The sequence below is a fragment of the Trifolium pratense genome, linkage group LG4 (assembly GCF_020283565.1).
Source record: "Trifolium pratense cultivar HEN17-A07 linkage group LG4, ARS_RC_1.1, whole genome shotgun sequence".
Lineage (NCBI taxonomy): Eukaryota > Viridiplantae > Streptophyta > Magnoliopsida > Fabales > Fabaceae > Trifolium > Trifolium pratense.
Genome location: NC_060062.1, coordinates 44294849 through 44315131, shown reverse-complemented (window position 1 = coordinate 44315131; position 20283 = coordinate 44294849). Strand labels below are relative to the sequence as shown.

The following is a 20283-nucleotide window of genomic DNA, read 5'->3' as shown; positions in this document are numbered from 1 at the left end:
GTGCTCCTAAAATATCTGCAAAAATATAGAGATAGCAATGTGCATATATGCAATAATTATGGTGATTTATAGTCAGATGCATCTGCTAGATTAACATCCAACCAACAGATTGATACGGTAACTTGTATAGCAAGAATCAAAGTGTATACACTGCAAATATCAGAACATCAAAGAAATTTACCACAATAATCCTCACACTAAGCATGCAAAATTCAATTTCCTTCTGGATAAGAACAGATATCAAGCTTGCAGGGCAAGAGTGTTAGGTTCAGTTTTCAATTGGACGCGATATCTGGTTGTACACATTTTCTATTGCACATTATTTCAACCTCTAAAAGTATAATTCATTATCACATTCATCAATGAATAGATCAAAATTGCAAGCACATCCACGGATGTTTAATGTCAAATTTCTGATCACATCTTCTTGCCCCCCACTATTACTTGCTAGATTAACATCCAACCAAAATCATGGTAACTCTAAGTTTTTCTATCATCAAACTTTGTCTGGTGTTTACCTATTTCCCATCATTTTATGGTTCTTAAATGCATATGAATCAAATTGGAGCTAAATTCATTTTTCTGGCTGCATTTGTCAATGTAGATTTATGTCCACATGGTAACTTATAGGGCAAGTATTAAGAATTGTGAGTGAAAACATTCCAAAATTACACTCGTTTAATTTGATTGACAAATTACATTGGCAAATTATATTGGTAAATTTGATTGGCAAATTATAAGGCATCAACATCAAATACCAATTGAATATTCATAAATCACAAAACAACCACATTGTCCATAGAGAACACAAACATGACTAAATTACACACACACAACTCAAGAAGAGGCCACAAAATATTGTTGGGAGACATAGAGAGGTAAATAAGAGCCATCGCTCAAAGGATAACTAAGAGTGGTCTGTATTCCTATCTGTGGATACACACAAACATACATCACAAAATTCCGGGTAGGTTCGTTAACAGCAAAACGAATCTTCTGGCCCTCTGCCAAGCAATGTTTCTTGCAGAAATCCATCCAGCGACCAAAAACCTTACAAGCCAGCTCGCCCTCAGAGTCCACGCCAAACTGCATGTGGCATGGATATCGACAACCGGTGTGATCGACCAGAACCAATTCATTGAAAGTAAATGCGAAGGCAAATTCACCAAAGCCATACCAGGGCAAAACCTATAGAAAATTAGAAGGCAAGAAAATTAGAAGTCAAGACAAATTGATTGATAATGCTATCATTTAAATTAAAAGTTACAGAGTATATACCAAAATTCCAGACTGGACATCATATAATGTCAGCTTCTTAAGATAGGTACGAACAAAAGACCTTGGCAGTACAAGAACATTAGATGAAGTTCTGAGGTTTGTAGATGTCCCAATCCTAGAATTAGTCCCAGTGGTAACCAACATATGCTTGTATGGAGGATCATGGAAAGGATACTTAACATCAGTACCCCATCTTGTTGTAAGGCCTATAATCAAGAGCTTGGGATTAACATATGTAAAACTAACCCAAGCTCCAAAAAGAACATCTCATTACACTTTTTCAAGATACGAACTTGAAACTCATTGTGATTAGGATCCTGAAGCATCACATATGTGTCAATTAAGCTACCAAACTCGCGAACAAAACACTGAGGTAGTTTCCCCAAACTCTGTGACCACACCACATAAACAAAACATATATTAACTCCTCATAAAATAAAAAGTGTCAAATAGTTTGGATGATTATACAAGTTAGACCAGGTAGCATTATCATAAACACAGAAAGAGAAAACTGATGAAAACATATGGATTTATTTCTTTGACCAACAGAGAGATCTAGATTCCCAAATAAGCATTATTCTTCTGAGATAACAAAAATATGGAAATGGTGATTGTTTACTAAGGTTTTGCTGCACTAAACATGAATTTTTTCACCAATTAATAAAACCATTAAGATGATACTTGGCAATCAAATAGCACACAACCCTGAAAAAACAATTAAGATGATATTTGGCAATCAAATAGCATACAACCCTGAAAAAACAATACCAACCACGATTTTTCTGTACTATGCATGAATCTAATACATACTCCCCTAATTATTCTAACCAAAAAATAGCAACAATCACCTAAATAAACACCAAAAGTTAAAGAAAGAAAGATAAAAGAAAACTCACACTGTGTGGATCATATTCCATATGGAAAGTGTGTATGCCACTAAGTATTTTATGCAGAGATGAACCATGAGACTGATCAAATGCCTGGGCAGTTTCAAGATTCAGATATGCTGCACAATCGATGAAACAGTAACTGGTTGGAGACATAGCAGATTTTGTAGTGGACTTGGCTTGCATCGGTTACAAGATGAGATTTAATATGGTTTAATGAAATGAGAGAGGAAACATTTAATGATGAGGGAGGAGGAGTCTGGTGGGAGAAGGAAAGTGAATACATTTGCTGGTAAACTCTGGATGCAGGAGAAATGAAAATTTTGGCAAATTCCAAGGACAAGGATAATGTGCAGCCAATGAAATCGCCTGAATAACAATGATTACACATTGTGCTACTTGGAACCGTGAAGGAAGTATTAGCAACTTCCAAGAAGCATTTAATGCAGATAAAATAAAATAGAAGAATGTATATGAATTGATTGCTTGGCAATGTATATACATACACGAGATGCTTCTTCATTGGGCAATATATATGTATGTTATGTATGTCATGATAAGCATAACCAAACCCTAGAGCCACATGTACATGTAAGATGGCTATTTGAATGTCCTCCAAACCCTAAATGAAAAGCAACATAGCAAAACCTAAAATGAAATAAAAACCTAGGTGTGTCAAGATTGTATTGGTTGCTAGGAAAAGATGTCAAAGGCCAATTGGACAAAGTTTAGGGTTGCAAGTTAGCAAAGGATTAGGGCTGACAAAGCAGCCTTGCTTTTAGTATAATAAGATAAGATAAGATAAGATAAGATATAATAAATAAAACTTCTTCGTAAAAATGTCTCGAATTCAAAAGACATCAACACTTAAATTTCATGAAATATACTTAGGGCTGAAAATATTTTTACTCAACTAATACTTTTTTAACACAACAATAAAATAATACATAGTGCCAAGATAATAGTGTGTTTGTTCAGAGAGAAATAAAAATTAATTATGTCTTAATTAACAGGACATTGTATTATATATATATATATTCCTTCAAAAAAAAATATATATATATATATATATAGGGTTTGGGGTTTGAACCTCGGTCATCCTATTTATTTATTTTAAAGATAAAATTTCTAACCACGGGACTATTTGACAAAAAAAAATTGATTCCAAGTGAATTAATTTTGTAACGTCAATTTTAATTAAAATCATTTTTTTTGTTTACAATGGAGCAAAGAATTGAACTCGGAACCTCATACATACTATCCAAACTCCTCACCACTAAACCAAACCTAGTAGCTTTAATTAAAATCAATTTGAACATAAAGGATTGGTTTAAATATAGTTTTGGTCTCTCTATTTTACAAAATTTGCAATTTTGATCCCCTTATTTTATTTCCCACAATTTTGATCCCCTATTTTAAAATATTAAGACATTTAAAGAAGCGAGACATGTAACTATTATGAGGAATAAAAATTTTAAAAAATATCAAACTTTATCTTTTTGAGAGTTTTGATAAATAATAGAGTTATTATAAATATTTTAATGATAGAAAAAAAAATTAAAAAAAAAATTCATTTACCTATTAATTTAATAAGCTAATGTAGTTTGAGGTTTGCACTACACTTATAAAGGCTATCTTTGTCATATCTCTAACCAATGCGGGACTTCTAACACACCCTCTCACGTCCAGAACTGAACAAGCTAGAACATGGGATCAACAACAACGAGTGACCCAAATATGTGAGGTCTCCACAACAAATAACAATTGGATCTATGATAGGTTCTGATACCATATTAGAATTTGAGAGGCCTATATTCAAACTACAAAAGCTAACTTGAGAGTTGAGATTTGCACTACACTTATAAAGATATCTTTTTCATATATCGTGCACTTCTAACCTGGTACATTCAAATTTATCTAATGTACCATACAATAAATGTCTTAATTTTTTATAACCGGAGGACCAAAATTGCGGAATATAAAATAGAGGAATCAAAATTCAAGAATCAAGATTTAATAAAATGGAAAGACTAAAACTGCATTTAAGCAGTATTTTATGTGTGGATGCATTCAAAAAAATGAGTTAAACCAATAAATTTAAATATAAAATCACGTCAAGTCAAAAATTACAAATACTAACTTCAAATTAACATCATTTTTTTTTAAAACCAATTCTACTAAAGTATATTCATCAACTTACGCAGCAATCCATTTGAGTCATGGAAATACTTCTATATCTGGGAGCTACTGCCCCACCTGCAAATGAGTTCGGAAGTAGACATCCAGAAAAATCACTAAGAACACTTTCATAAACATGGAGAGTTTTCAATAGCGGGTGAGGTAAAAGTAGAACCCCGATATTTAGGGTTACATTCGCGTTTGAATTATTGATCCCCTAAAAAGGAGGTAGTTCAATTACAAACTACAATGAGATCAAATATCCTTGTAGAAATTGTTTGGTATTTACATATACATTTCACTAAAAAAAAAACAGCTGTACAAACAATTAACTTCAATAAAAAAATCTATTTGATGCATTATAAAGATTCAAGATCTTGCAGCATTGTTCAAATTGCAAACAGTCATTCAAAGGCAATGTCCACGCTGGTACGGAGAAGACAATGTCAAAAATGGTGTAGTTAAGATGTTAGGCTGCAAAGGTTGAAAAGAAAACCCTGTTGTCTGTGGAACTCCAATTGGCTGATGTTGAACAGATCTGTCAAGAAGACAAGCCAATGCAAAATAAGGGAAACTACAAATCATGGATTGCTGATTCAATTTGGTAAACAAAAAGTAATGCATATACTACATGATATACATCCAACATTTTTATGGAGTAATGAAGCATTTAGTTCCTGACACTAAAGCAGATCTAAATTAATTTTTCATCGTTTAAAAAGTTAAAAACATAAACTCTAAAATTACAATAGTCATATAAACTCTAAAATTATAATGACAGTGACAAAGTCTATATATGATGAGAAAATCCAGAGTATACGCGAGAACTTACCCAAATGACAATGATAATGAAGTCTCTGCTGGGTTGTGAACTCCATTCTGATCAGGAGATAATAATGTCCAAAAAACTAGATCACACAATAAGAGAACTCGTTAGTAATAATAGTATCAATCAAAAAGAAAATTAAAGTTAACAGAAAAATTTCAAAAGAGAAGTAGATTCGCAATGACAATTGCAAGCCAGTCATTTACCAACAAAAAAAACTTATTCAAGTAGATATTACTATTGCTATGAAGGAGCAACTTTAGCATTTAATAGAATCTAAGTCATTCCTATCCTTATCAAATATTGTGGTCTTTTGGCTCCCTGTAGCGCAATGGTGCTTTTGTTGGTGTTTAAACGAAGCTCTATGTGCACATTGAGTAGGAAATAAATGGAAAGTTTTTAGCATTTTAGAATCTAGCATATAGGATCTGGTCATCCCAGAAATTTCATAAACAGAGGCATCTTCTACATTAGGCAAAACGAACTTTCGCAATATCTGATGACATCAAGTCATAGGATCTAGTCTTATTATTAGTAATGGACGGAGTTTTTCCATATCCTCAAACAAACAGTTAGTATATTAGTTCAAAATAACTCTAAGATGCTGTAAACAGAAAACTAGGCCATTAATTGAGATATAGGATTGTCCTTGTATCATTATGATTATCTGCTCATTTGAATTTATGCAAAACCTGTGTGACAATTGTTCAAATAGATATGGGGGTTCAATTATTTTTCACTACTTTCTGGTAAGAGGGTTCAATTGTTTCATGTAAGATCTTAATGTTCAACACCTACATAATTTTACTATTCATGTATATAGAAGGATTTCTCTGCAGTATGTATTGATACTCTTTTTAAGTAACATAGTTCATTTATTAAAAATCAGAATGAAGATTGCAAGAAAAATAAATCAAGATTGATTGAACTTTTCAAAAATTAAAAGCTATCCCTTCTCTGTGAACATAGGTAACTTGATTATGCAAAATTATAGTGCAAATAGAAGGTAAGAAGCTAAGAATCACCTGGTTGGTCTGAATGATCATTAAAATCCGAGCAAAATAGCATATTCTGCATTTTCACAATGCATTAAGTCAAACAAGATGTAAACAGATATCATATTAGGAGTTTAAAACTGAAAAATGGATTTTGAACCAACCTTTCCCATACCCCGCGATGCATTTTGAACCACATCTGCAGGAAATAACTCAAATGGTCAGGAATGTTAACTATTGAATGAAATGAATGAGAAGATGAGAAAGAAATTGTTATGTGAAGAAAACTTAATATTGGAAAAAGCTCTGAAATTTCAAAGAACTGTGGACATCTTCCAAAAAACAGAACACAGAATCAACATAACAAAATGCCAACCATTATCAACAAAATGTAACTGGCAACAAATACTGGTCAGTGGCAGGGCTTCCAGAAGTAGTTAGGACATTTTCTCACATGAGAATGTAAAAAAAATCAAATTCTAACAACAATAATTGACATGCTCTTTAATGTCGATTAATAAAGTTAGCCAACTTCTGGTGTAGGATATATAACTTATGTTTTCAAACTGTGTGCATTTGACATTACAAAAAAACCACTTCAACCCAACCTTTGAGATAGCAAATTTGGAGACAAGAAATTTTAACAAATGAATTGAATTATTCCCATTATATCAGAAACAATCAACAATACCAACACTATTCTACTAAAATCGGGTGGCAAGAGAGTGATCACTTAGGCCAACAGATATTAATTATATTTCTATAGTCAAATAGTTAAGATGCTATACCCAAGTTTGAAACACTGGGCTTTACAGCCAACGTCAAGCCAAGAAAACAATCATCGGGATCAGGGCCAAAATCATGCAGTTTCAGCTCAAGATTTGGCTTTGCCCCTGAGAGCAATGCAGAAAGAAAGCAATAAACATTAGAGTTAAAAAACTTATCACAGTGCAATTAGCCTTTTACATAGTAGTTGTCTAGCAAACTTAAAGAGCTCAAAAGAAGGACATGAGAAAGAATTGAAATGGAAATTTCCTCACTTTTGTTACTCAGCTTCAGCTCAAATGGATCACTGAGTGAATGAGGAACCCTTGTATCCACCTGTCCAGTATATGTTAGTAAATTGGAGACCATAAGTAAAATAGAACAGGCTACAAAGAAAATCTTACATGGAAAAAAGGATGTTGCAGTGACTGATCCGCATCTGGCCTTCTTGATGGGTCCCACGACAACAATTGCTGCAGAATTTACAATGGAGGAGATACTTAAAAAGAGCACTATTTGACATAAATCAAAACAGTAAAAATTTGTGTTAATGATATGAAGACAGACAAAAGCTATTGACCAAAACATACTGTGATCAAATCTATAGCTTCCGTGCTAGCATTTGGAATGATATCAGAAAGCTTCATAGGTGGAACCTGCACAGCAATTAAAAATACAGGATGCATTAGTTAATGAAATGAAAAGATGATACTGTAAAACAATATTACATTACCACACAACTGTTATATGAACACTTACAACTTCATGACCAACAAAGTCCAATCGCCTAGAGTTGTTTGCACCTATGGTGAAACAAGTTGAATCTGGCATACCAAGAATGCAGTATATTTTGTACAGTTGATCTATTTCACTGTCAATGGACAAGTAATTTTATGAGATGTGATAAAAAGCCCAATAGTTTATTTTTAGGAATACACAAGATAATATTTTTGAAGAAGCTTTCAGTTTAGCTATCAAAAGTCAATATCAGTACACAAATTGCCCAAAAATTCGTAGAGCATTTGTTTTATTATATATGAATTTTATAACAACTTGAGATATATAATGAAGTCATAAAAACAATATTGTCCCTTAGCAAATTAGCTGTCAAAAACCTAATGAAGTCATAAAAACAATATTGTCCATTAGTAAATTAGCTATCAAAAACCTGAACCATAAACATTTCGTTGTTATGCTCCAATAAAATCTTTCAAATTACTGAGTGAAAACACGTCCCCATAAAACATTACCCCTCCTGGATTTTTATATCAAATTCGACATCCTTCTCTCTAGACTTGTGAACAAGATTGTCCTCTCTAGTACAAAATCAAAATTCTTATATTTTGTGGCAAATTCCTTAATAGGTTCCAATAAATATTTAAATTTCAAATGCAAACAGTGTGTTAATTACTAAAGTTTATTAAATTTTTATAAGCATAAACAACAACAAGTAGATAATATAAATGAGTTTGTTTTGCCATCATCACTGCAGCACACAGCAAAGAGAACATATGAGACTCTAAAAATACCTTTCACCAGGAAATATGGGGGTCAAAGTAAAAAGCTCCGCTAATATAGCACCAATAGCCCACATGTCTGCAAAAAAACTTGTGTTTGTTATTCACCACCTCAAAAAGAAAAACAAGAGCAAAGTCATCTAAGAATGACAGCATAAATGTCAAACAAGTTTGACAACACAGAAAGTGTAACAAATGTAAATTCAAAGCTAGAGAAAGTGATGGTTCTACTGGATCATAAAAAAGTTAGATTAAGTGATGGTTCTACTGGACCAGTATAATCAACAGCAGTCAAACTGCCTTGGATGAATGTGTGGCACAGTTGACATCAACTCAAACTTTTATTTACTAGAAAATAAATTTGTAAGGGAGACTCCAAAAGTGATTCTGCTTCGCAAAACCATATTGAGACAGAAACTACAAATTGCAACTTCTGCCACCAATTTCACTCTTATGGCTCCCAAAATTAGTTGACTCCAAGCATAACTCTGAGATGAATTACTTCGTTGACTCATTATAAACAATAAATTTCACTAATCCAACTGTTGTATTGTCATAATATATTAATAATCAAGCACACAATTTTATATAAATCTGAAATTCGCAGCTATATAATCTAACCATCGATGTTTACTTATGTTTTTTAAAAGCTTATTATACGATCATTTGATATTATTTAATGAAGTATCAAATAGTTTTAAATTTTATAAAAATTTGTGGAGTTGGACTACTGAATAAGAACTTTGAATTAATCTAAATAAATAAAATCTAATGCCTACCTACAGCAGGAGTATAACACAGGGACTGCAACAAAACTTCAGGTGCCCGGTACCTGAATTCCGAAAAACAAAATGTGATAAAGTTGCTGATGTGATGATGAAATCTCTTAAAAAAACATGCACTCACAAACAGTATATAAATAATCTGATCTTGCATGCAAAGTTGTCCATGGAGACATGTGAAAAGAGAGACTAATAAAGATGACATGAGAGAACATAACTCACCACCGTGTGGAAACATATTGAGTATATGGAGGCATTGATGATAATTCTCTAGCCAGTCCAAAATCAGCAATTTTAATAACATCATTTGTCACCAGCAAATTTTCTGCCAGAAGAAAACACTCCTATCAGATCATGATCCTTTTGCAGATTGAACTGGAAACATAAACAAGATTTACCCTTAGAATTTTGCTAAATGGAGGAGTTATATGTCATACCAGGTTTTAAATCCCGATGAAAGAATCCTTTCTTGTGCACGTGACTAAGTCCTTGGAGCACTTGCTTCATAAAGCATCGTATCTCTTCCTCTGAAAAGGGTTTTTCTCTCTCTTTTATTAATTGATAAAGATTACAATCCTGAAAGATGAAATGGAGTATTTAAGCACTGGCTGATAATACAAGAGTCAATACAGACCTCCACCCAGCCTTAAGCTTGAATATTGAAGTATTACGGATAAATTGCATAGGAGTTAATAATATTTCCAGAAAACATGCATATAGCAGAGAGAACCATGTGGCAATACGGCATTTTCTGCTACATTAAGATTTAAGGACATTGTCCTGTGTCCTGTCCACTGTTCTTCTAGGCTATTAAAGTGGTTTTGGTCAATGGAAGCACACCATGGTATCAGTCGGTCGTTTACGTAGTTTCTTAACCATTTTTGTTGTCTAGAATTTTTGTACAATATCATTTCATCCTAGTCATTATACCTCCTCTTCTCCCTGAACAATTTTTTCCTCAACATTTACAAAATAAATAGCTAATATATCACTCTTCATTTTGATCATTATGTGTTATAAGATATGTAAAAATATCAATGAAAAATAAGATATCTAAATATCAATATATAAGTCATAAATAAATAAAAATTGAACAATAAAAATTTATTTACCATGTATTCAAAAATGAAAAACAGTTCGTTATTTTCTTTAACAACCTCTCTCAACTTTATGATATTTGGGTGATTCATTTTACGAAGGGCCTGCAGAAGAAATACAATGCACATCAGTGGAGACAAATCAACATTTAAGTAAGAGTCAATTTGGTTTGAGTAAAAGTTTTCTATTGATTTCAATGTTTGCTAACAAATCTATGAAAGCAAGATACATAAGCAAACGTAAGGTGGCAGTTTTGTAATTAAAAGTGAAAATGGAAAGAAAAAAAAAATGTTCTTAGACCAAATAAAGTCTAAAATCGCAATTGCAGATCCAAGAATGTGTTAAAATCACCGTGAGTGCAAAAACTCTACTATAGTGCATACCTTAACTTCTCTTAAATTTGTGTATTCTTCCCAAAAGCAAAACTTTCTTTTCAACCTTTTGACAGCAACCTGATAGATAAAATGAGGATAAGAGTGTAACATTAAAAAGATATCCCAAAATGTAACATTCAAAAGTGGAACTTTATGGATTTAACACCACCTCATGAGGGGGAGACAAAGAAAGTAAAACACGTGTTTATAATTTATACAAAAACAAGATACAATTCTGAAAAGTATGTGAATATGCTGAAGTTGGAAAGTTTGCTTTTAGTTAGCTAAAGTTGCTTACAATCTCAAAAGTTCTCATATCATGGGCTTTATATACATGACCGCAAGAACCATCTCCAAGCTCTTTCAAAATTTTATACCTGGAGAAAAGACAAACAAGATATAAATTTACCTGGTGACAATATTGAGAACCCAACAATTGTACACAAGTCCATAGATGAGAAGAAACCAACCTTTCCATTTTTTAAAATTTACAACATTATAACCAATAACACTTCAAAGAGACTGGAACGGAGTCCATGAAGGGACGTCTAACTGTCAACACTGTGTTGGCACTTAGTTTATAGATGTGATTTAGAGTTGAAATATAGCATGAAGCATTTAATATCATCAACAGTCCACTTTTCATTGTAGAAGTGATCCACAAACAGCAAGCGGTATGTCAATGTGTTGCAACCTTCAAAAACCCTGTTGACTAGGTGGTGTCATTTGCATATTACAATGTCGATCCATTTTAATTGCATAAACTTCAAATTGAATCAATATATTGGAAAACACATGATAGGCTGCAGTAGAAAATATAAATGTTAGTTCCCTTAAAAATTAATGACCACCTTAAACATCAAGCAAACAAGTGCACTTCAAAAGCGCAATATTAGGAAAATAGTCAGAATACAGTAATATATTATATTATTTCATTCTGCAAACTCCAACAATGAAAAATCAACTCACTCCTGTTGACAGACCCTAAGACTCAAATGCTTTATGGTGTTTGCTTTGCTCATCCAATCTACCAAAGAATCAAATAAAAGTACAACACCGATAAAAAAAAAAAAACAAACCTTCCCATGAAGACATTGATCCTAACAACTATGTCTTGTTGGATTAAAAAAATTGCATAGCACATAACTCGTACTATTAAAATACTCCCTATGTTCCTTATTATAAGAAAAAATTCACCTTTTAATTTCGTTAAATAACCGATGTATCTGGTCCATATTATAGACCAGATACATCAGTTATTCGGTGTACCTAAAAGGTCAATTTTTTGCTTATAATAGTGACGATCCGATAGAGTATATCATTACCATGAATTCAACTTAGACTCCTCTATCTAACCTGCTCGTGAAAAACAAAATCTATTGGCCAGCTGTAAAGTGCTGAATTTAATAAGTTTGTCAGATCCAAGACCATGGAAATTAAAAGAAGAAAAAGAAATTATAAACTTATTTTTTATGAGGAAATTATAAACTTAATGACTTTAGATTAGCTTCAATTATGCAATAATCACTTTTTATTCAAAATTTCTCTCAAGAAACTGAAACTATGTGTGCCTGTGTGTGTGTGTCTCAATCAATATAAGCTTAATTCAAGTCATCACTATAAACAAAAACAAAGACAGAAACAAATACACAAATTAAGTTATAATCACAATCTAACTATCCATAATAATCATATATGAACAAAACACCACGTTCAACACAATCTGATTGAAAATAATTCGAAAAATACGATATCGGATTCGGATTTTATTCGATGTAATAAATCCATAAACTATTGCTGTAACTCAAATCAGTTACAAAAACTCGTCTTCATCTTTTCATTCACCATTCTCTTTCTCTCACAAAACAAACCGATCATAATAACAAAAAAAAAAAAAAGTCGCGAAACATAATTCAAGCTGCATTGAAGTTTGCTTACAAGCTAGGAACTAGATTCAAGAAAAAAATCGCGGAATTGGAAAATTGACGAAACGAACTCAGAAAAAAATTGAGAGAGAAAATGAAAAAGAAAACTCACCGTGTAGGAAAATTGGATAGAATCGGAGCAGAGTGAAGAACACGGATCAGCAATGCGAATGGAAAATTCGCCGAAAAGAAACGATGAAGATTGATTTAGAGAGAGAAAATTTGGATATGTGAAGAATGCATAAGAGAGATAAAGAAGAAGATGGATTCCATAGAATAGAAGAAAAAATTGAAGGAGAAGAAACCAAAGAAATAAATTAATTAATATAATATATAATATAATAAATAAATTTCGGAAAATGGAATAGAATTGGGCCAAACTAACATTTGCATAAATGGGTTGATCCATTATAATATTCAATACACGAATTTGACATGTTACCCTTCTTTTTTCTTCTAATCAAATTTTTCTTAAGAATTTTAACGTTCTAGTATATGTTAAGTACAAGTTTGAATCCATGTCAAAAAAAAAAAAAGTATAAGTTTGAATCAAATTTTAGATTTTATGGTGTTTTATGTAAATAAATTATGAAAGTAAAACATTTTTATGAATGTAATTTAGTTTTGGCTCTCTAGGACTCAAATTTCTAGAAGGAGGTATCTGATAACCTAATATTGTTTAAAAAAGAAGTAAAATATGACAAAAATTATCATTTATCTTTGTAAAAATTATTGATGATCTCTTTACAATTAAGGTTTAAAAAGAAAAACTTAATGTATTTATTTTAAAAAATTGAAGAGTCTATCATAAATCAGGCTACAAATTTTGTCGATCGACCTTATCTATTCTCGTCTCTTATTGTATTTAATTTTTCATTAAAACATAATTGTAAAAATATTAAAAGAAGTAAGTTTCTTTTATAAAGGAGTATAAGAGTTTAGTTTAATTGTAAAAATACAGATCTTAACTTTAGAAAATCGTGTGTTCAAGCCCCTCGTCCTAAATTATTTTCATAAAAACATTTTATAAGTTACAATGATATATGTCGTTAACAATAACTAAATTATGTCAAAAAATTTGTAGAACACATTAGATGAATTCTTCTTTCAGTCGAATTTTTTTTATATGAATTGAATCTCAAGTCTACAATATTGACAGCTGTTTAAGAGTCCGAAATTTTTATCATTTAAATGAAATATTTTTGTATCTTAAAATATGGATTGCTTGGCTGTTAGTGGGGTGGGGATGCTGGTCCCCACGTTGATATAAAAATGGTTTGTGCTATTACCGTAATGCCATCCAAACATTTAATTATTAACAGAAAAAATGTTCTATGTGCAATTCTACCCTTAACTTCAATAAATGAAAAGACGGCTTCATCCTCAACATTAATACAGAGAGACAATTGTACCCTTTTAGATGGATAAGGATAAGGGATTGTAAAGTCATTAAGAATAAGATTATGGTTTTATGGTCATTTGGAGGCCACGTAGACAAGCATATTCTGTTTTAGATCCCTGGAGTGGATTTTTGCTATGAACCGCCCACGCTACCTTTTTTTTCTTATATTAAATATTAACTCTATAAGACATGGACAATTACATACATCATCTTTGAATCCTCGCTAATGCAACACTATTTTTATTGGTTGGAAAAGATTCTTTGGGTTTAGCTGATTGTGGTGGTCTCTTTCGAAACTCAAATGACATATGGCTTAAGGATATTCTCACAAAATTGAAACTTGTGACGCTCTATGCGCCTTGGAAATGCAATTAACTGGAAGACATAATTTCCACCATGTTCAATTGGAAAGTGACTCAAAAACTCTAATTGGCATGATCACCGGGAAAGCAAAAATCAAAGATAGTCTGCCCACCTTGATTCATCATATACAAGAGGTTTTAAAATTGAACTGGCAACTGCATTTCAATCACACTTTGCGAGAATGAAATAGAAATGACGATTGACCGGCTAATTTTAGTTTCTTTAAATTCTTTTAGTACTCGTATTATAGAGATCCCTCCGAGTGAAATCTCAAGTAAACTCTAATAAAAAATTGTTCGTATAAAAAATTAAACTCATACTTTTTCAAATAAAGATTTCTAAAAAAACTAATTAATCGCTTTTTTTTTGGTCAAGAACTAATTAATCACTTTAATTCAATTATTTAGTTACTCATGCTGCTTATTTTTTATGATAAGTTAATTCTATTTTAGTGACTCTGGCCCATCTGTAAATAAATTATTTTAATATAAGTGAATCTTTTGCTTTCAATATAATATTAATTATTTTAAATTATATTCTCTAATTTGTATTAACTATTAAGGCTAATTTTGTGTATGTGTCATATGAATTATTGTACAAGAATTTCTTATTAAATAAGATTTTTCTTAGAAATTATGGGCTCTCAACAAAAAAATTATATGATGGTGGTAGTATTAATAAACTGGAATACAAAATATAAATTTTGAGTTAATTTTTCAATTTGAATTGTTAATTATCTTTTTCTACCAAAAAATTGTTAGTTATATTTTAATTTTATTATCGGTTCAACTTTAATGTTGTCTAACTAATTCAACTTCAATATTACCTATATCTAGTTCAACTTCAATATTGTGGAATTGATAAAAAAAAATAGGGAGAAATTTAGACTCTAATTTTTTTTCTTCCACTATACCTCCTATAATGTAAGGAAAAAAAAAGTTAATAAGTCAACTAGAAGTGTTAGAAGAATGATTATTTGTAAGTAGTTAGAATATGTCTATTTAAATTTAATTTACAATTATAATTGCTTTTTATGTATTTTTTTTTTAATGTTATTTACAGGGTGTAAAAGGTGTAAAAAAATGGTGAAAAAAAGGATTCAGAACAAATAAAAACATATACAACTTTATCATATGCAAAATCACTATGAATTATCAACTCTAAGCAAAAAAACTACATACTAAAAAAACTCAATGAAAGTCTAAGCATTAAAACTATATACTATTTAAGGTAAATGTGTACTATACAAAATAAACATAATCCAAAGTAAAACTGAAAAGCTAAAAACAAAAACTCACTATATATACAAGAGGAATTAGCTCAACAAATATTGCAACTTATCCTGTGTTTTGTCACTACCTTAATGATCCTTAAGCTTATATACATTGTTAATGTAATCTTCTGTTTCCCACAAGAATGATCCAAAAGCAACAGCTTCCAAAACTAATCTCTTAAGACTAGAAAATGAAGTCAATATAACATCATCATTCTCAGCTGAATCAAACCCTTCACTGTTAAAAAGTGCACAACTATAACTCCTAACCAAATTCACAGCCTCTTTAGATCTCAACTTAGCACATCTCTGCAATGATCCAGGGTGGAATCTCATAACATAACACTTCAAGTCTTCAATTTCCTCTTCGTGTCGAACTAGCCCTTGCCCGATCGATTGCATGTTAGTCAAATGGCCAAAGATGTCCTCCTCGAATCCGTAAGGACACATATCTTTAAATGAGAGGGAATTCCTATGACCAAGATGAACATCATGGTTTGCCAAATTTAGATTTCTTTCTAGATGGTACCTTAAGGAAACTGATTTCAAAAAGTAGCCGTATAATATAGAAGCAACGTATACGCGTGCGAGTAAGAATTGTCGAACTTTGGTGGTCGCCCAACTCTCGGTTACACTAGATTTTGCTTTCAAGCCGGTTACGTTAGTTACATGTTCCTTTATCATATCCAAAACTTCTAAGGTGTGAATAGACTCTAGTTCCCAATCCTTAGAAGGCAATATCTCTAGCCTTCCATTGTAAAGACATTTTGAAAGCTTTGGAACCAAAGGTACCCGAATTTCGGAAAACTTGTAAAATATCAGCAAGGACATAACATCTTCTACAGCAACTTCACATTGATTCTCTTTAATTTGTGCAATCCTCCTGCAAGCAGCATTTCCGAAAAAGTTTTAAGTCAGTTTTTTCGACGAATATCTACATACTATAGTTGTACTATGCACCGAGGTTTAAATGATTTGTTCATTTCATTGCAACATGATGTGAAAGAAATAGCTGGAAAATTAAGATCAAAGTCAGCAAAGGAAAGGTCTATATTCAGAAGGAAGAAAAGGTAAATGATCTCAACTTTAATAGAGGCTTAATTAATACTTCTGTTTAAAGACTTAAACCCCTGATAGTTTACAAGTGAAGAATCAATAGGGCCAAATGCCCAAATGGTTGGTTATGCATTTAAGAATAGATGAGGTTTGAATAACTTTTAGGATTAATCTTCCCTGATCATGATAATTGGGCCTATGAAGTGGAATTGAAAATTAGGACTCTGACTGTCATGGATGACATGATGTATTTATACTAAACAACACCTTTTTATTATAGCTTCGCGACAAAATATACTCCCTCCAGTCTCAAGATTCTTTTTTCAGGTTCATTGAATAACTGATGTATCTAGTTTATGTATGAATAACTGATGTATAAGACCGAAGGGAGTAAGCAAAAACGTAGATGAAATTTAGACTAGATACATATACTTTTTTGCTTATATTTTGTTACGGAAGGAGTATATAGCTTCAATCTCACGAAAAGATAATAATGATGTTGCCCAAATAAATGGGAATACATGACCTGTTTAGCACACATCTAAATCTACAAACAAAACCTCTGATGAAGAGATGCAGAGTCCATACACAGAATCAATAAAAATATTTCTTGTTAATTAACAGTTAACACAATGCAAGACCTACCAACAAAAGCTCCCTACAAATTTACAGATGCAAAGTTTACATATGGGATCAATAAGTTTCCTCATTTTAATCAAATGTTTCATTAAGGTACAGACTATAGAGCAAGTAAATACACACATATATGTAAAATAATTTATGTTTAGATACATTTATGTCAAATAAGTTCAACTAAAGTCAATTATTAAGTCAAAAACTTAAAAATTAGAATCATGTGTTGTTTTGATTAATACTATCTAGTTAATTATAACCCATCAACACCTTTCCTACCATAAATTCAAACCGTGGTTGTGTATGTGATAACTAACTTCTTCCACTAAACTCAACCACCATCACTTACACACAGTTACTAAAGGGGACAAAAAAAGTGATGTAACCAATTTTTTATTGACGTGACATAAAATCATCAAGTTATATGTCACCTAACTTTTGGTCAAAAAAGAAAGACCAAAAAACCGAATTTTAACAAAAAAAAAAAAAAACCTATTTCATGAGAAAATAAAAATTGGAGACCAAAACTGCAATTAATTTAATCTAATACTAATTTGATCAAGATTTATTGAAGCTCTTCATAGTTATTACATATCAAAACCTGTGAAGCAAGGACACAAACAAACATGGACACTGACAAGTCGACACTGATAATAATATGGTTTCATGTCAGTTGTGTCTGTGTCAGACACTGGAACACACCCAATCCGAGGACTATCCATGTTTCATGGATCAAAACCTTGATTACCTCATAAAAAAACATAGCAAAAAAGAAGAAAACAAACCTGTGAAGTAGGGCTTGATCGGAATCAGAAGCAAGAATCATACGAGAAACAGCAGCATCACGATCATCAGACAAAAGTTTAAGTTCTTCTTGAACAGCAACATGAAAAAGACTACGATGATTCTGAAAAACCCCACTAAGAAATTTTCCAACTTGTGAACGTGGTAACAAAGGTGAGTTCAAACTACTATACTCACAGTGACTAGCACCAGCACTCGCTTTTACAATCAACTTCTTGAAGGGTACTCTGTTCCTAATATTCAAACAAGAAGATGATGATGATGATGAAGAAGAAAAAGAAATTGGTTTTGTGAAGAATCCTATGTGAGGTTTGAGTGTAAGATAGTGGTGGCGAAGACAATTTTCCATCAACGGCAAGGTTTGAGGTTTTTGTGATGTGTTCTGTTTTTGTGTTGGAAGAGGTTGAATGAATGATTAATTTAAGAACAATAGGTTGTGTTGTGTTTTCTTGTGATAGGATAGGATCATAATAAGATATTATTATTATTATCTATACTTTTTTCTATATGAAGAAAATAGTAGTTTATACCAAATAGCTAATTTTTAATTGGAATCGGATACAATTTTATCTTTCCAATTTAAATATTCAAATTAAAAATCTTTTAAAAAAAATTATATGGAATCTTGAAATCATTCTTAACAAACTAAAACCAAATTTATTGGACACAAGTGGTTGACCTTTTCTAGGAAATTTTTTTTAATTAAATTTTATTTATCTCGCGATATGATTAACAAATTTTTTTATGGGTGAAAAAACAAGCTATAAAAAAAATAACAAATTTAATCAAAAGTAACTTTTTTTTTATGAAAAAAAAATTGATTGGAAATATTAATTGTATGATAATGATAAAATGTTAGTTTATGTCATAGAAAAAGTTAGCTATATGATAATGATAATATAAGAAGAAACAAAATTGAAGTCATTGTGAATTTTTAGTAGAGTGGAGTGAACTAAAATATGAAAAATATATGCACAATAATTGTACTACTAAGTATTTTCTATGGAGTGGATATAGGGTATTGAGACTTTTGAGGTATGGGAAGGGTTGGTTTCTGTGTGCTCTGATCAAACGATAAGTGATAAGTGCGTATTCATGTGGGGTGGGGGATTGGGATAGGAATAGGATAGGAGCAAAAGAGTAGTGACTGTACTACACGACAAAACCACTTATCATCAATTTGCAATAGAAAATAAGTAGAAAATTTATAGTATGTACTTTCAAAGAAAAGAAAATTGTAGATAGGTGGGTGTGTTTGCTAAAATGACACTGCATTCCCTCTTTTCTGTGAAAGACATTTAACTTCTAGTGATCTTTGGTTTAGACATGCTTTTCCTCCTTAAAGTTGACTTGGATTTGAGAGCTACTCCTCCTAACTGTTTGATCAAGGAGAAATACTATATGGAATATGGTCACAATTTTATTATATACATTTACATGAAGTTAAAAAAATTAAATAGAAAATAATTAAAGTAACATAAATTTTTTTAAACTAAACATATTTTTTTGCGTATATGCACCGATCATGAATCGAACTCGAAACCAAATAGTTAAGGGGTCTACGTATCTACCATTTGTGCCACACTATTTTTTGATTTGTGTATATCTAAATATTTGTGTCCACGTAAGACTATCTCTTGATCAAGAATCAACATGTGAGTGAGATTATTATTAATAGTTGATTTTGTTAGTATAGTTGGAACCGTCTATTTTCAGGGTCGGCTATGAGCATGTGCAAAGTGTGCTACATAGTCAGGCCTCCATTTTTCGGGGGCCTCGACATAAATATTTTTGACAAGAAATGTATTTTGTTGTTATCGATTAAAATATAAATAAATAAATTATATGTTAGTTACACGATGACAATTTTTTTATATTATTAACGTTATTTAGACTTTAAATAAGGATTATTCCTTTTAAATTTTTTACATCTTTTTTAATTAAGGCGTCTATTCTTAATATTTGGAGTCGGGCCTCCAAATAGTCAGCCCTGTCTATTTTAAATTATTCCCTCCATTTTTTTTTTATAAGTATCCATTTAGAATAGTAAAATCAAATTAAGAAAGTGTATTTTTGTATCTTATCTTCCTATTATACCCTAATGTTAATTCCAAAAAAAAATCTTTT

General features: G+C 31.4%; 3 protein-coding genes across 3 annotated transcripts; all 3 read right to left on the bottom strand.

The window, feature by feature from the left end:
- Nucleotides 1-56: 56 nt before the first annotated feature.
- Nucleotides 57-1582, bottom strand: LOC123922734. Its single transcript, XM_045975427.1, has 4 exons — nt 1579-1582; nt 1279-1484; nt 953-1188; nt 57-150 (listed from the first exon to the last, which is right to left on the bottom strand). Exons 1-4 carry the CDS (start codon nt 1580-1582, stop codon nt 57-59), a joined length of 540 nt encoding a protein of 179 aa, XP_045831383.1.
- Nucleotides 1583-4501: 2919 nt separating this feature from the next.
- Nucleotides 4502-12939, bottom strand: LOC123923879 (serine/threonine-protein kinase MHK). Its single transcript, XM_045976622.1, has 18 exons — nt 12738-12939; nt 11171-11503; nt 10999-11077; nt 10710-10778; nt 10341-10430; nt 9666-9804; nt 9451-9553; nt 9226-9278; nt 8459-8525; nt 7689-7800; nt 7520-7585; nt 7334-7402; nt 7205-7265; nt 6953-7057; nt 6329-6363; nt 6195-6240; nt 5176-5251; nt 4502-4881 (listed from the first exon to the last, which is right to left on the bottom strand). Exons 2-18 carry the CDS (start codon nt 11176-11178, stop codon nt 4752-4754), a joined length of 1308 nt encoding a protein of 435 aa, XP_045832578.1. The 5' UTR covers nt 11179-11503; nt 12738-12939; the 3' UTR covers nt 4502-4751.
- A 2651-nt stretch (nt 12940-15590) lies between these two features.
- LOC123923876 (UV-B-induced protein At3g17800, chloroplastic-like) lies at nt 15591-19082 on the bottom strand. Its single transcript, XM_045976621.1, has 2 exons — nt 18138-19082; nt 15591-16546 (listed from the first exon to the last, which is right to left on the bottom strand). The coding sequence occupies exons 1-2, from the start codon at nt 18503-18505 to the stop codon at nt 15751-15753; spliced, it is 1164 nt and encodes a 387-aa protein (XP_045832577.1). The 5' UTR covers nt 18506-19082; the 3' UTR covers nt 15591-15750.
- Between the last annotated feature and the right edge of the window lie 1201 nt (nt 19083-20283).

Excerpts from the sequence above, each read along its gene's own strand:
- LOC123922734 (XM_045975427.1), bottom strand. Across the intron at positions 1,189-1,278 it reads ATGTCCAGTCTGGAATTTTG|GTTTTGCCCTGGTATGGCTT; the intron begins GTATATACTCTG and ends AATTTTCTATAG. Across the intron at positions 151-952 it reads CCTACCCGGAATTTTGTGAT|TGTATACACTTTGATTCTTG; the intron begins GTATGTTTGTGT and ends TGATATTTGCAG.
- LOC123923879 (XM_045976622.1), bottom strand. Across the intron at positions 8,526-9,225 it reads GTGTTATACTCCTGCTGTAG|ACATGTGGGCTATTGGTGCT; the intron begins GTAGGCATTAGA and ends GTTTTTTTGCAG. Across the intron at positions 4,882-5,175 it reads TCATTATCATTGTCATTTGG|ATCTGTTCAACATCAGCCAA; the intron begins GTAAGTTCTCGC and ends TCTTCTTGACAG.
- LOC123923876 (XM_045976621.1), bottom strand. The coding sequence starts at position 18,505 with ATGGAAAATTGTCTTCGCCACCACTATCTTACACTCAAACCTCACATA. Across the intron at positions 16,547-18,137 it reads GATCAAGCCCTACTTCACAG|GAGGATTGCACAAATTAAAG; the intron begins GTTTGTTTTCTT and ends TGCTGCTTGCAG.